The sequence below is a fragment of the Lepeophtheirus salmonis genome, chromosome 2, assembly GCF_016086655.4.
Source record: "Lepeophtheirus salmonis chromosome 2, UVic_Lsal_1.4, whole genome shotgun sequence".
Lineage (NCBI taxonomy): Eukaryota > Metazoa > Arthropoda > Copepoda > Siphonostomatoida > Caligidae > Lepeophtheirus > Lepeophtheirus salmonis.
The window spans coordinates 39539231-39555340 of NC_052132.2; the positions used below are offsets into that span (position 1 = coordinate 39539231).

Genomic DNA, 16110 nt, shown 5'->3' on the forward strand with positions numbered 1-16110 from the left:
AACTGACTTCAATGAAAAAAGTGGCGTTTATATGATTGAAATAAAATAATATACTGGAAATGACTCATTTCCTGATTTTTTAAAGATTATGTTTACATTGAAACACAACATAATTCATCAAACGGGGGATTTGGGCATCTCTTACAATAAGAAGAAGTTGTAAAATGAATTTAAAAGTGATTACCTAAATAGATAATTATAGTAGCCCTCCGTTATTAAACATCCTTTTTAACAGTGTCAAAAAATTCACATAATAAATTGTACTTAATTACATGATAAATAAATAAAAGATTCTTATAATAATTAAATTTTTTATCATTTTTTCTAACTATTCCATCCGTTTTGAACTCGAAAAATATAAATAAATATGCTAAAATAATTTATGAATGTATAAATTGACGAAAAATAAATCCTTCTTTTAAAATAATTCAAGCAACACGAATTAAGGGGTTTGATTAGATATAATTTATTATATTTAGTGTAAAAATATTACTTTAAAAAAAAAAAAAAAAAAAATGTATGAGATTTTCATCACTTTATATTAATTTTGGGAACCAGATTAATACACATAAGTTTTTGTTGAAGTTGCTTGTATTATTTTTATGATAATAGCTACTCTAATATAATTTTGAAACTATTGTTGTACACCTCAATCTTAACATTAACAAAAGGGAGAATAAAAGTAATTAAAAGGAGGAAAAACTTGGGAACGACTTCTAAGCAAAGCAAATAATTATATTCACTAAACCTCCCAATTTTTTGAAAAATATACGAATAAATTAAAAAAAAGGGAGTATCAAAACAAATAAAAAGTTGCATATAATCTGATTTAATTTTTCAAGAGCAATCTGGAAATAGCATTAGGCATAAAATGTAGATTCAATGTAATAAGAAGCATTTTTATACATCTTGGGGTAAATAATATCTCAGTTGACTAACGGAGGGTTAAAACTCCTCAAATTGGACATAATATTCCTAAAAAATTGTAAATATCACAACAAGCTCACATCGACTCTTACCCGATCTACATGCATATCTGTATAGGTGACATTCAGATTCATATGAAAAGCCATCAGACCCACAAATACGTTTGTGTCTTCTTCTCGACTTCCACGGACAATGTATTATACACGAGCATTCTTTTTTACGAGAAGTATGCTCCTCACCTTCTGCATTTGATACAAATCTGCACTCTTGGCCTTTCGGACAAGATACATTTTTGCAATCTGCGTTTGTTAATTGCTGAAAAACAAAAAATATAGATATAGAACATAAACACTATACATTTTATTTTATTTTATACTAAAAAACCATTGCTTAAATGATGTTGACTCTTTTAAGTATAAGTAATTGTTTTTTGGTAATCTACTCAGCTTGTAGAAGTTTTATTGATATCGGATATTTGATTTAGGTAAAAAAACTTATATTTTTTCTTTTTTAGGGTGATCCCACTTATCCCTTCAGCTACCTTTGTACTTCAAATTCAAATATATCACAGATTATTTAACTTTTTCAATTAATTTATCTTTTAAATCAACCACAAATGGTTATATTTCATAGAATAAACAGAGCTTATGAATTTAATCTAATATCTGAGTTTTCGAAGAAAATTATTGAACATGAAAATAGATATTGTAAATTGAGAAAATAAGTACATACATACATACATAATAACAACACTTTTTTAAACCCTATAGTCAACGAACTAATTTTTAAAAGCTACTTTATTGTAACTTTATTATTCTATAAGTAATATTTATACTATGTATGTAAATGTCGAATAGTATTGGAGAATAATATAAAGTTTTCTACGAAAAAAATACAAAGTTTTGTTCTCCAATAAATATTGGTAAAACTAATAAATATATGTACATTAAGGTGCCCTTTTTAAATGTGATTAATAATTCACCCTGGATGATGAAATTTTAAGTAAAACAATGAGAATAAAAAAGGGACAGAATAATAGTAAATACAAAGAGTTTTTACTAATTAATTTATCGGTTTATCTAAATTTGATATTTTTTCAATAGAAGTTAAAAACTGTAATTTAAATCATCAGAAAGATTCAAAAATATTACAATCAATGCCACTGTAAATATGATTATCATATTTTCTTGGTTTTACAATCTGAAAAAAAAAATTATTTTCATCAAAAAATGGATTATATATATATATATATGCAAATTCCCAAAATGTTCATCGCCAAACATTCATTGATAAGGAGTATTTTGTTACGATAAATCATTTTAAAAATTGCCGTATTATTACTTTTTTTGTTGGGATGTAAAGCGAAAAAAGCAGAGAGTTAAGGAAGTTTGTTGCCTTATTCAGAGACCAGGTTATTACCATATTTTGTATAATGAACACTGTAAATAATTCTCAGCAGGGTTTAAATCCGTTTAATCCTTTTTTGCAACCATTTAATGGACTAAACTTATATCATAAACAGATTTTTATGTACTCTTTTTTTTGAAAAGATAATTGTTATTATCATCACACAATGCCGTCAAATGGAAGAGCTTATTACTGCAATATTCTACCTTAAAGGGATAAAGTATACCTTAATAAATGGTAATTGTCCAGATGGAATTAGATTTGTAATTATCAAAAATCTTTTATGGGGTGGAGACTGGAGAATGGCCCAATTCTTGAATTTGCAGAGTTATTCTTTTGCGATGATTAAGATGAATAATTCTGGCGTTCTGAATAATTTCATCAATTTTATGTTCTTTCTTCATATGAATTATGAATATAGTATATGTTATTGTTGTTGAAAATATGCCCCTTTTCGTATTTTTATTTGATACAGAATATACTCAAGTGCAACATACTGTCCCAAATATGTGAAAATGCAGTATAACTGGGGTAATGACGTCAACGCTATATGTATAAATATATTTGTTTATAATAAAGTTTTTATAGAAAGTCCCCAATTGGTCAAAATATAATATATAATAAATTGAATAAAGTAGTGTACCAGTTCCGTAATTTTTAATTTATATAAAATATATTGAATGTCTAAACAAATATATGAATGATATTATTTAGTTCTGAGGTAAATGACAACATGAATTTAACTAGCTAATTCTATTAGATAACAAAAGATGTTGTTTTAAATGGATTTTTGTAAAAACACGCAATGGATCGAAATTTTTTGTACTTCGAAGAGACTATAATTCAGCAACATATATTTATAATTGACATAATATGTTAGTAATCCGAAACAGTTGCTCAGTACATAGATGGGTTTATACTTTTTCTTCCATATATATGTCATACATTGACGTGTAAGAAATTGGATAATCATTAAGTTTATATTGCTACACTCATTTTTCGATATCGAATTCCCACAAATTACTTCTTTTTGCTTGGTGATTTGATAAAGCAATAAAACGTGAATAAATAACTTTCATAAATATTTACTGTTATTTTCAAAGCTTCGGCGTAATCAAATTATTGATATTTCAATGCTCAACGCTATCATATAGCTAGGGTTGTAGGTAACCCCTCAGCAATTTTTAGCGTGAGATTTTTGTTGCTGTTGGCAGCCTGAAAAGTTATTTTTTAAAGCTCTTATGATTATATTTCTTTCTGTAAGAGAGAACATCTTTCTATAAACCACGAGAGTAATAATGAAAAACTGCTGCAGAGTTAAAAGTGTAAGTCCTTATTAGACTCTGAGAAAAATTGAGTATCGACAGAGGAGTAATTCCTCTCTAAGTCTTAAACTAGATGCCTAGTGGGATTTGAATTAATTTCCTTCCTCTGATAGTTACTCGGACCTAATCTAATGGAACGTTGTGACAACTAAGCTTATCAAATATTCTACTAGTTGGCAGGGTTATAATGTTCATTTTTTTTTTTTTTACATTTATAGATTATTATACCAAGCTTTTAAAAAAATAGTGTATTTATGTCAACTTGTTAGTCTCAAGAAGTTGAGCAAAAAAGTACTATCGATATGCAAGTATTCCAATTCTGAGCAAAAACTACTAACCTTATAAAGTATTTTTATGAGAAAACCTAGATGGCATTTTGATATTAAAATAAAGTATATACCTATTTAAAAAAATTTTCTTACCAATGCTGCATATAGCTGTAAAAATGTTATGCAAACATGCAATAACATAGCTGACATATCCCTGTTCTCTACCTGCAGATAGTTCACAATATTCTAGAGAAATGTTTGCTGGATTTTATGTCAGTTAAAAAAAAATACATGTATCTCATTACTTCATAAATATATTTTGATAATTTAATGGCTTAGTATTGAAACTTCTGGTATAAGTTGTGATAATAATAAAAAAATCTAAAATTTGATTTAACCCTTCCTTTAATTTATAAGATCTAATTTAGCTCCAATATGACCTTTCAAATTGTGTCCGATAATTTTGCCGTAAACTATTTTCCTCGAGACATTTTCCCTAAACCATTTGGCCTTTGAACATTTTGCCTGAACGCCATATGCTCCAAAGATATTTTGCCTTAATATATAAATTTTATAAGGTTTATACGTCTTTATTGTTTATTTTTAGTGGAAATTGATGTTTCCTTTGAATTTCTTATATCAAATTTGTAATATTTATTACTATGAAATGCATCAAATATTTTTTTTTCTTTTTGAATAATGATGCTCTTTCCTTTTAGAATGGTTGTTCGTTAATCCATAAGTATTTTCCAATACGAATAATTTATTATGTCTAATGATAATTTCTAACGAAGAAGTGATTAGGAGTTATTCCATTCGAATCGTTACCATGTTTATTTAGTTTCTTTTTTATTATTATAATTTTATTCTCTACTTTGTCTCTTATTTGAATTCATTAGTATTAGTTGGTGTATGGATTAAAATTTTGGACAAGATTCCATTATTTTTCCAGCAGAAAACAATCAATGAATGTGTTTTATAGTATTTCACATTTTATATTTATATAAATTAATTCCAAGGGAACATCATCTTTATCCACAAATAACCAAAACGACCCATAAATCTCATTTATTTAGATATTAAGGTGAAATATCCTTGAGGCAATATACCTTTAAGGCAAAACAGTTTGAGGCAAAATTACATAGAACCATTAAAAATAAAACATATCACTTTTCCATTTCGATGATGCATTTTTAGGTACTTGAAGTCCAATTTACAGCCCCTACAGATGATTATTCAGAATTATTTGACAATAGAAATTAACTATGATGTAATCTAGGCTCAATTTTGATAAAAATCATTCTAGCTTACTTTTATGTGGACAAGTTACATATGCAGTTTAAATATTGAGTAGTGAACCTTAAACAGACTTTAAAGAAAGGTAACATAATTGAAATAGTAATATGTAAATTATGTTCACCGACTCACGAAACCTCCATCAAGAATGAGTATGTATGGAACTTTTGTTGTTTGTAAAGATGTTTATAATACATATACTTTGACAGTTTGAATTAGTGTTTCTTCATATTATTTTATAATAAAATATATCTTTGTAACTCAACGTTAGTCTTATTCATTAAAAAAAAAAAAAGAAGAAGATTTTACTCTAATGTTAGTCATATTCAATAAATATTACTGTACATTTTCTTATTGGTGGAAAGAAGCTTTTTCTTAAGTAATACTTTATATGACATGTCGTACAGAGATATATTAAATTATATCTTCTTCTTGAAGAACACATAAAAGAGTATGAAGAAAACGAGGGAAATATTTACTCCTTAGTACATACATAACTAGATTTGATTGTAGCTATACCTACATACAATCGTTTCCTGCCTTTCATTCTTTAGGTTGTCATATCATACAAACATACTATAAAGATATGTAAGTTCTGTATCATATATTATTTGTACGTATTTGATACATCATTTATTTTATAAAAAACACTAAAGTAAACTATAATATATATAAGTGGATAGTCTGTAAATATAAATAAACAAGTAGGGTAGACCAGGAATTTTTGCAACACTCCCTTTTCTTTATTTAGTTGCATTAAGATATATTTAAGGCGTCTTTGTAATTATCACTATACAGCTACAAATATAGCGAGAGTATATTACATGGAATGCCTATTCGATTAAAATGTATATATATATCTGAAACTAGTGTTTTGTTGTTCCTTATTTAGTAGTAACGAGGACTGAAGTCCAGTCCAGTCCCACTTGTCGGCCCTTAAACAAGGTAAAATTGTGATGTCAATGAGGTTGTTTTTCTTCTTTTTCATTATTCTGTTATATAATTAAATAAATTATATAACATAGTAATAATATAATATGATGATATGATATAGTATTATGGTGACAAATATCATATTTTTTTGCAAGATATATGCAATAATCTTGATAAATATTCCATATACCTTATTTGCCTTAATTAACCATCGATATTATAATGAAACATTCCAAGGAGTGACGGTCCTAAGACAAAACTGGTCCGAATTGATAAGGACCGACACAATACTATCCCAAATCCATCCCTTGAAGAACTACAGCTTTCTATTCTACAAATGTTAAAAAGTTACCCTGATCCTTGAGGTGGCGAACGAGAAATCTGGATGAGGTTTTTGGCGAGACTGAGTGCCTCGGACTGGCTCATTATATAGTCCTCACGATATAAGGAGAGGTGGAAGATTGAATTATTCCTCTCCATAATACAATGCATAATATACGCAGTGAAGCATAAGAATAAAGAGCTTCATTCGTTGCTCCATGATTACGTCTCTCAGGCAATAATAATTCTCAACTCCTTTTCCATCGACTAATACTAATACGCATTTAAAATGTTGAGAAATAATTATTTGTCAGTACTAGCTTAAGATCTTCTCTTCATGATAAGATTTATTTATGAGATCTCTGGATTTGCCAGTTTTTCTTTTTTGTTTTTATCTTTGTTGTCGTTACCTAATTTCTTCCTTGCTTTTTCTGATAATGAATGGTGATAAATGTTTCCATTGTTTTGCAAATGTGTTGTTCAGAATGAATGTATATATTAAAAAAGAGAAGAAAGAACTACGGCTTTCTAGTTCATAAGCCATGTTGGTGAAATGAAGATGTGGGAAATTTTCCCTATTCTGTAAATCAAAATTGATTCTCAAGTGTTTGATTCCAAAAAAAAGTCCTCAGGAAGTACAAGATTTTTATAAGAGTACGTTATTTACAGTTGAAAGGTTGAAATTTCTTTTAAGTCCAAGTCGAACCGTGAGTCTGAGTCAGAATGTGAGTCTTTCATTGTGTAATCAATTTGCATCACAAGTATTCAAAACATGGAATCGAGTACAAAGTGAGTTGCAAGTCATGAATCAACTGAAGATCTTTTGAAAATCGAGTGAGTAAGTTTGAAAAATACATTAACTGAACAGTTTTTTAAGCAAGAAAAATATTGACCTTTTATTGCTCACATTAGTTATATAAAATATTTATACTATTTTAAATATGAGTAGACTATTCACAATCTGGAAAATTTGGCAAAAAAAATATATTTAATATCGTCGCCGTAGAAATAAAGTAACATATTGCATTAAAAGTTCTTAAATTACTACATCAGTATGCTAATGTATTGTGCATATAAAATGATACATAATGAATATCCATTATAGTATTAAAATAATTAATGTGTGCGTGTGTTTGTGTGTGATATACATATGTCACACTTAGAAAAACAATGATTTATATCTAAAACGGAGACAGATACATACTTTGGATATAAAGTGAAGATTGTCCAGAATTTTGAGTTATGTAGGGAAGGATTTGTTTAATTCTGATCAAACCATGTTCCTGGGCTCTGCAAGACAAGTTTGATTTTTCACAAAATAGTTGATTTTTGAATCATAAAACAAGATCCATTCCCCGTGTCTCATAGCTTTTTAAGGTATGAGTTCTCAATTCAAAAATGCACCAAAATAATTCATATTTTCACTTGGTCAATTATATGTCACAACTTTAAGAGTGTCAAAAGAGGGTGCAGGTTTGATTAAATTTACGTCAAATGGACAGAAACAAAAAAAAAAGTTGTATACAAGGAGGCTTAACACTAAAATTTTACTTATTTGTATTATTATAGTTTATTGTGAATCGTTTTAGCTTAGAATTTTAACATAAAAAAGCTAAATATCAATAAAATCTTTTTAATTTTTCTTTGGCTCTTTATGATAGTGTGTTTGTGCTAGTAATTAATAAAATAGTATTTATTCTTTAAAAATATACAAATTAATTTCCCTATTTGATAGTTATAGTGTATGAAGAATAGCTTTTCTTCATAATATAATTTATTTATTTTTTATGTATGTAGTTGCATACTTGTATGAACCGGCCCATTCTACGGACGCATGGGAGCTAATGTAATCTCCCATTCCCTTCTAATTTTTAATAGTATTACAGAGCAAAAACTGTTGCTAGGCAGAAAAAAACACAGAGGAAGAGGAGGAGGAGGAAAATTCAAAATTTTATTTTTGTATATGTAAGATGTCAATATATTTTTTTAACAAAATATTCCAAAATGTTCTTTTAGGAGATTTTTCATGGACTTAATCAGGTAGTTTCCGGAAGGATTTCAGATCTTTGATCTGTACCTACATTAACATGTGAGTGTTTTTGTAAAAATGTACAACATCTAGTATCGACCTGTAATTAAATATTTGTTGTCCAAAACTTCACTACCAGATAGGTCAAGACCGTACTAAGATCAAATTAGTTTATTCCTAGAAAAAATATAAATTTTTTAGACCGGTCTAGGATTTGCAGACCGAAACATAACAAAAAATAATTACATTTTATTCTTAATAATGAACAGTAGATTTTATATTGTTCTATGACTTTAGTTACTTTTTTTTTTTTTTGCACTTTGCACATATCAATATATTAAATGTAAATGTTTGGAAAAAGAAAAAAAAATCCTAGTTTTTCAATAACTTTTTAACTACGTTTGTACATTTATGTTGAAATTTTTTAGAAACTTTAAATAAAGGACTTTCTATAATTCTATTATATATTAAATTTTTCTGTCATTTAATACAAATTTTCATTGGAAAAACTTCTTTTTAATGGATAAAAAAAAGTGTAAAAGTAGTGTATAACTACTTTTGACAGTTAAAAAAAGACATCAAGTATTTTCCTATATTAAAAATATAAATACTTATTTGTGAATATTTTGAAAACTTGAATAATAGTTTTATAAGTGAATTTTTACTCATTACAATCAATTATTATGTTGTTATGTGAAAGGTTTCTAAGTAGTTTTATTTAAAATATGTATTCAAATAAATTATTTCAATAGATCGAATCTTTGTATAAATAAAGTTACAAGATTCTTAAAACTTATATATATTAATGGAGTAAAATATACAATATGAGTTAACAACACAAAAGTCAGCTTGGATAATTTTTCTCAAAATTTAGCTTGAATTACCTTTGTATTCTCTAACTAATATTCTTATATTTTTATCAATAAATTATTTTGATAAATAATTTGTGGAAAATACCAAAAATAGATTGACAAAATTATCGATCAGTTATATAAAAAAGGGAAAATATATTATATTTGAAGGACCATATCGGAACTAAAAAAAAATGTATCATATATTGAACGAAGGCTCTAGGTTATATATAATATTCCTTTGTTTGAAACTATAATATATATATCCCATAAATGACCAAAATATATCTATACCTTTCTGGAGTGTAAATATATATGATGTAAAGTTGTAAATTGGAAGCTTATCATTTTCTTAAATTTTGTTCAAGATTGCTTTTGTCTTAACAGAACACATTTGTTCAATTATTTTTTTACAACAGTACAATATTTGATAGACATATATATGTCAATTATACCCTTATATTCAAATTTATGGGATGATTTGAGATATTCATTAATGTTAACTATGGTTTGGACCTTTGTTTTGATATATAACACTTAAATTGTCCCCCATATGACCCCTTTCAAATATAATCTATCAATTGCTACCGATGCATTTTTGCTACTTTGAGTGCAATTAATGGCGTTTTCAAAAGATAAATAAGAATAATTTATCGATAAATATTGACAATAATTCGTCGAATAATACTCGATTTTTGGAAAAATGATTCTATCTTGTTTTTGTGATGACAGTCTACATATGTAGATTGCCAATATAAAAGAAGTTTGCTTTTTTAAAATTCATTAGTAGGTTATAGTTATCTATGAAGTTCTGTTCTTTAAATTTTGTTGGATGGAAACTGTGGTTTTTAACTGAATTATTACGTATGACCAAAATTAAATATATATACAATGTTAAATGTGGACATAGATTGACTTTGATTATACACATCTCAACTTCTAAGGCTCTAAATTTTAAATGAAAATCATCATTAAAAAGCTCAAAGATTTAATTATAACTATTATAAATATTTTCCTGATATACTGGGTAAACAATTAAATTATTTTTTGTTATGAGGCATTATTGCCCGAAAACCAAAAATCTTTTTATTTCTCAATTGTTTCTGTTTTATCACAGTCTGCATTTATATTGGCGTATCAAATATGTATTTTGAATGAATGCAAATGGTACAATCCTGTCTATTAGCTACTTTTAGATATAAATACATGTTATTACAATTTTCTCATTACTTTTTTACTGTTTCACTTCCCCTATTCTCAAACACCACAGCACATTATATTAAGATTAAAAGTTTTATTTCTCACATAAACGTAAATATACGAAGAACATTCAGAAGTATACAGATGAAAAAAATAAAAATAAGGATACATCTGTATGTTTATTTTACTCATTAATTTTTGCTATTTTGTGATTATACATCGGGTTGCGGCTGAGTTTTATTGTCAAAAGTTCGATGCACATATACAATAAAACAGCGTGTATCTTTTTTCTTTATCAATATCTGAAACGGACAATAAGCTTTTTATTAAAAAAAAAAGAAATACAACCATTCGTTTACTCTATTTCCTTTAGAAGGGACATTCACAAACCACATGGGCACTTAGTGGGGGGGGGGAAGAGTAAAACCTAAAACCACGTCTATTCTCGTTGGTGAGAGAGAGGAGGGTCAACTTATAACCAGTAGATTTCAATAATATGGCAAAATGGCATAAATGATGACGTCATAAGGAACAGTGGACAATTTTTTTCAAAAATAAAAAGAGGATTGACTTTTTCCTCTTTTGATAATATTAATGAAAATATATATTAGATCTGTTTCGGTACAGGGTTGTACCTCGGTTTGGTTCGGTACGACAGTTACGGTTCGGTACGTTTTTAACTTTGGTAAATACTTAAATATTATACCATTTTAGCTATTTTTTTAAATCAATAGATTTAGATTGTGAGCTATTATTTTAATCCTTAAGCATCATTTTACATCTATACGAAATCGTTTATGCATTTGTTTTACAAATAATATATATTGACTTGCAAAATAATAAATTCCATCCTTTATGGAAAAAACCCAGTGGTAGGATTGAGGGACAATTTAAATAAATTTGCCAATGTTTCCAAGTTAGCTTCACAATACCTCGCAACGACAGATACATCTGCATCAAGCAAAATATTTTTTTTTTGACGGCAAATTGATGTTGTTTATTGCCAGAAAATGTAGACAAACTCATCTTTTTTTCCACAAAAAAAAAATATTAATTCATAGTATTCCCGTGTATATTGTAAACCAATTTTTGTTTTATAGAGAAGTAAAGTATATTTAGAAATAATTTAATTGAATAGAAAATAAGTTATTAAAGTATAAAATATCGGAAAAACTTGAAAAACTACAAAAATTCTATTTAAAAAAAAAAGTTACTACTTTTTCTAACCGAACTGCGTACTATGAAGGGTGTACCACGGTTAGTACCGAACCATCGTTTAGTGTACCGTACAAGTCCTAATATACATTTAAAAAAAAAGTAAGTTGATGAAATTCTTATCCAAAAGGTTGCAAGAAGGTCTGTAAAAAAGTAGAAAAACATAATTTGAATAATATATTATAATTTGTCTTTGAATTATAAGAATTCGAAATGTTATTTTGTAATTTTTTTCTGTAGGAGAAAGAAAGAGATTGGGGGGGTAACAAAAACACACATGTGTTGTAGATGCTGTGGGTAAAGAAAGTAACCACTTAAGTCCCAATGAGGTAGTGGATAAAAATAAGAGCTACGTCGTTTATAAATGACCCCTTGGTAGAACTTATCAATACTATTTAATAGTTTAAAGGAGTTGTAAGTTCTAAGCACATCAGTGATTTGAAAAAAATAAACCAGAAAATGACACGACAATCCTGACAATGTGAATAATTTTGGGGAATGGTGTAGCTCAGTAGTCGTCACTTTTTATTAAATTAGCTTCATGCAGCTCTTAAATGAAGGAAACAACCACAAATCCAAGTGTGTTTTAGTGAGGATATATACACAGAAATGATTCCAATATGGATAATTAAGAGGGTGTAAATTGTAAGCATTTTTTTCATGAAAAAAAAAAAAAAAAGAAAATGGAACTCCGCATGTTATGGATGACGTCACCTTAGTTGTCAAAACGTTTCATTAGATTAGGTGTGCCTAGCTGTGAAGTGAATAGGAATTAAACAAATCCCATTCCTTATCTTGCAAGAATATAGGCAGGAATGACTCCGATGTTGATTTCAATTCTACTCTGAATCCATCACAGACTTACACATATAACTCTACAACAGCTTCTTAGAGTTACTTTCTGTCATTCATGATAACATACACTCTCGTCATTACATTTTATTGTTGGATTTTCTTTCCCAAATAATGAAAAAATAATAAAAACAGATTTAGAAAACATAAAAACTGTTCAAGTTGCCGTAACAAAATCTTGTAGCCTAAAATTGGTAAAAGTTTACACCCTTATTGCTTATTGATTTGATCCGTTCTACTCTACTCAGAGTCCAACAAGTACTTGTACTTATAATTTGAAATATTATCTAAATCCCCTGAAATAAAAATAAAAACAAAATATTTTTGGCAACTTTGATAGTGAGCATATCTGCTGACAAATAGAAAAATGCGATACTGAAAGATTGTTAAACTTTTTGTAGTATAAATCTGAAGAGTTATATATATTTTCCATGAGTTTCATCATTTTTCAGAGGTCTAACTCTACTTTGACTGAAGCCCCTTTTATATATATGTACAATATATGCACATGCTTAATTCATTTCATAGATAGTGTGTGTTCAGTTAAAAAATGTATCCTTCTTTACATAACTTTCCTCATCGTTTTACAAATCATATTGAGGTTTAATATTTTCAATCCCCTGCTGATATTAATTCAAAATTGTCACATCTATCTATTTGGTTAGGGGAACAAATCCACTAAAATTGAAATGGAAGCGATAAGCTTCTATAAAGATGTAGTATACATTTGAATGTAAAAGAGAATCAAAGAAATCTTTTTGAAAAATGTAACAAAAGAACAAAATATAAAAATATATATACTGTGATGAATTCGAGTAGTCAAAATATGAATGTACGAATAGTGTTTTGAAATATGTGGCATGCAAACATACAAAAATAATAATATAATGAAATAACGTGAAAATCCTATTTATAATTTACCCTTTTACTTTGTTTTTTTTAATAAGTTACAAAGATCACACTTCTCTACTGTTGGATTCCATTAGAAAATACTCTATTTGTAGTCATTCAGAGTCTTTTTAAACTTTTGATTATCTCAATTGCTTTGCAATAGTCAAAATTAAATAGCCGACTTTTTGGGCAATTTTAACATACACCTCATAGTTAATATACATATTCTAGTCATTTATGAGCTTTTTATTCGAATTTATGGGATGAGTTAAGTTATCCAAGAGTTTTAGCTTGAGCTTATAACCTTTATTTGATTTGAAAGGCTTATACTGGTCCCGATTTATGGACTTTCAAATAAAATCTATTAATTTATTATTCGTTTATTTTGACGATCAATATTGGCTAATATAATTCCAATTTTTGGTGCCTTCTAAAAGATAATAAGTATAATTTGTTGTTAGAAATTGAATATTATTCGTCAAAGAATAGAAATGCTATCCACACTTCTTTTTGTGATAAATCATTGTAGCTAGTTTTTGTATTCACCATATCTATAATATTTATATAAGTATGTTCAGATTTTCTTTTTTACGCTTAGAACATTGTTTTATACACTCTTTTTTATCCTTACTTTGTCCAATTAATGTTATTGTTTCACTGTAGAATAGTTTTTAAATATCAGGGAATTTAATAAAAAAAAACATCTTGTTATGAATGTCTTAAGAATTTAAAATATTATTGGGGTTTTATGTTACCAAAATAATAATTAATTAAAAAGTTATTTAAATTCTTATAGATATTCATTACCCGAATGTTTCAACTAAATTCCATCTTTTATCTTATCACTATTCCACAAATAGAAAAAAAATGTAAATAATTGCATGTAATGAGTCATAAAAAAGCATGTATAGAGTCTTCTTTGATTAAACTAGAGAACCTTGCATAATCTAATTAGTTTTTCTTAAGTAATATGATCAGTTCCCTGGAGTGTAAGTATGTAAAAAATAAGCCGGAGTATTTCTTGTTTTGGGTTTTATTACCTGTAGCTGTTTATCTCAGACACACAAATATTTAAAACAAAATACCATCTTATGTCAGTGTTTACTAAAGCTTAACTCTTTTGATTGATTAAAACAATCCATAGTTTTTTTTTCAATAAATTGCATTAAAATTTTGTCGGTGAAATATTGCACCTGCTCTTATAGACAGAGACAGCTGCAACAGTTAAAAACTAAGTTTGATATAAAAATTATCAAAAAACAACGACAACTAATTAATCTTTTTTTTGAGAAATGAATAAACTCACTCAAAGTATTGAAATGTAAACTTTTATGTATGTATGATTGTAGATTAACATGTAATATGATTTATATAATAGATTACTGAACAATATTATAGATTAAAGGTATTCACACGCACAAATCTCTTCAGTACTATACCTTGGATAAAATGCGTACAGCTTCAATATACAAAATAGTAAAGATTAACAGGAAGTTTGTATACTTTTTATACTGAGTGTTACAAAATATCAAATTTCTCACTACAAGTGTTATTTGAATTTTACTAAAATTTAATTAACTGATAGGAATAGAGTCAATAATTCAAATGATGTTATTTATAACTAAAACAATAAAAAATTGACTATATAAGTACATAAATATTGCTTCTCCCAAAAATTACTTTTATTCCTGAAAATCTGTTCTTCAAACTCTCAAAAAAGTTAACAAACTAATTTACTTTTTTTTCGCAATAATTTGCATTGTATCATAAAATTTTACTGTAATTTTGTGTGTAAACATTTTTAATTATTGAAAAAAAGGGCCTATTGAAATTGCCTCCAGCCCCTTCCAAAAAAAAAAAATGATAATAAAGCAAAGTTAGTCAACTGTTTATATAAGAGGACTTATTTTTAACAACCTGCGTGTGCAATTTTAGTTGAGTGCGTCATATTAAAAAAAAAAAAATCTTAAGGCTGCAGATTCTTAGCATTATTTATAGTACGAGTTTTTTGTTGTTGTTGGCAACCTAAACAATGTTTTTTAGACCCAGGATTTGTTGAGGAATTATTTTCTATAGTAAAAAAGCAAATATAACTATTAACTATGTTTGTAAGGTTTTTATCTGTTTGTCGACACCTAATAACTCCAAGCAATACCGGTACTACCGCAAGTGAATTGATAATACTAAGCCATTGCCTGAAAATTGAGTCATTTAAAATTTAAGTTTGATGGTTTCTGACGTCAAGTTTCAAACTTCATTTTATTCATCGCAATGTTATATAACATTCATAATCAAAATCAAGGAGCAATATCCTTCGATACAAATAAATTGTTTAATCAGGTTAGATTTACTAAAATATAAAATAAATAACCACAAGAAAACACTTTGATCTAAAACTATTTGAAAAGGGTATCAACTGTAATTTTTGTTTAATTTCTTATTTAAAATTTAAATACCAAATGTACATTAGTATTAAACACTAATTAATTAATAGTAAATGCTATTTTAAATTTAAATAGTTCATTGGAAATTAGTTATTGATGAAAAAGTACATTTATTTATAATGTTTTTGGAGTTGATTACTTGAAATTTAT

The 16110-nt window shown here is 27.2% G+C and overlaps 1 protein-coding gene across 2 annotated transcripts in view; it reads right to left on the minus strand.

Moving 5' to 3' along the window:
- Nucleotides 1-16110, minus strand: part of LOC121113734 (follistatin-related protein 1) — a 260114-nt gene that overhangs the window by 160841 nt on the left and 83163 nt on the right. For both annotated transcript variants that reach the window (XM_040707586.2, XM_071886824.1), the window contains exon 2: nucleotides 1020-1242. In XM_040707586.2, coding sequence (XP_040563520.2) covers nucleotides 1020-1242 — 223 coding nt within the window. The remainder of the gene's footprint in view (nucleotides 1-1019; nucleotides 1243-16110) is intronic.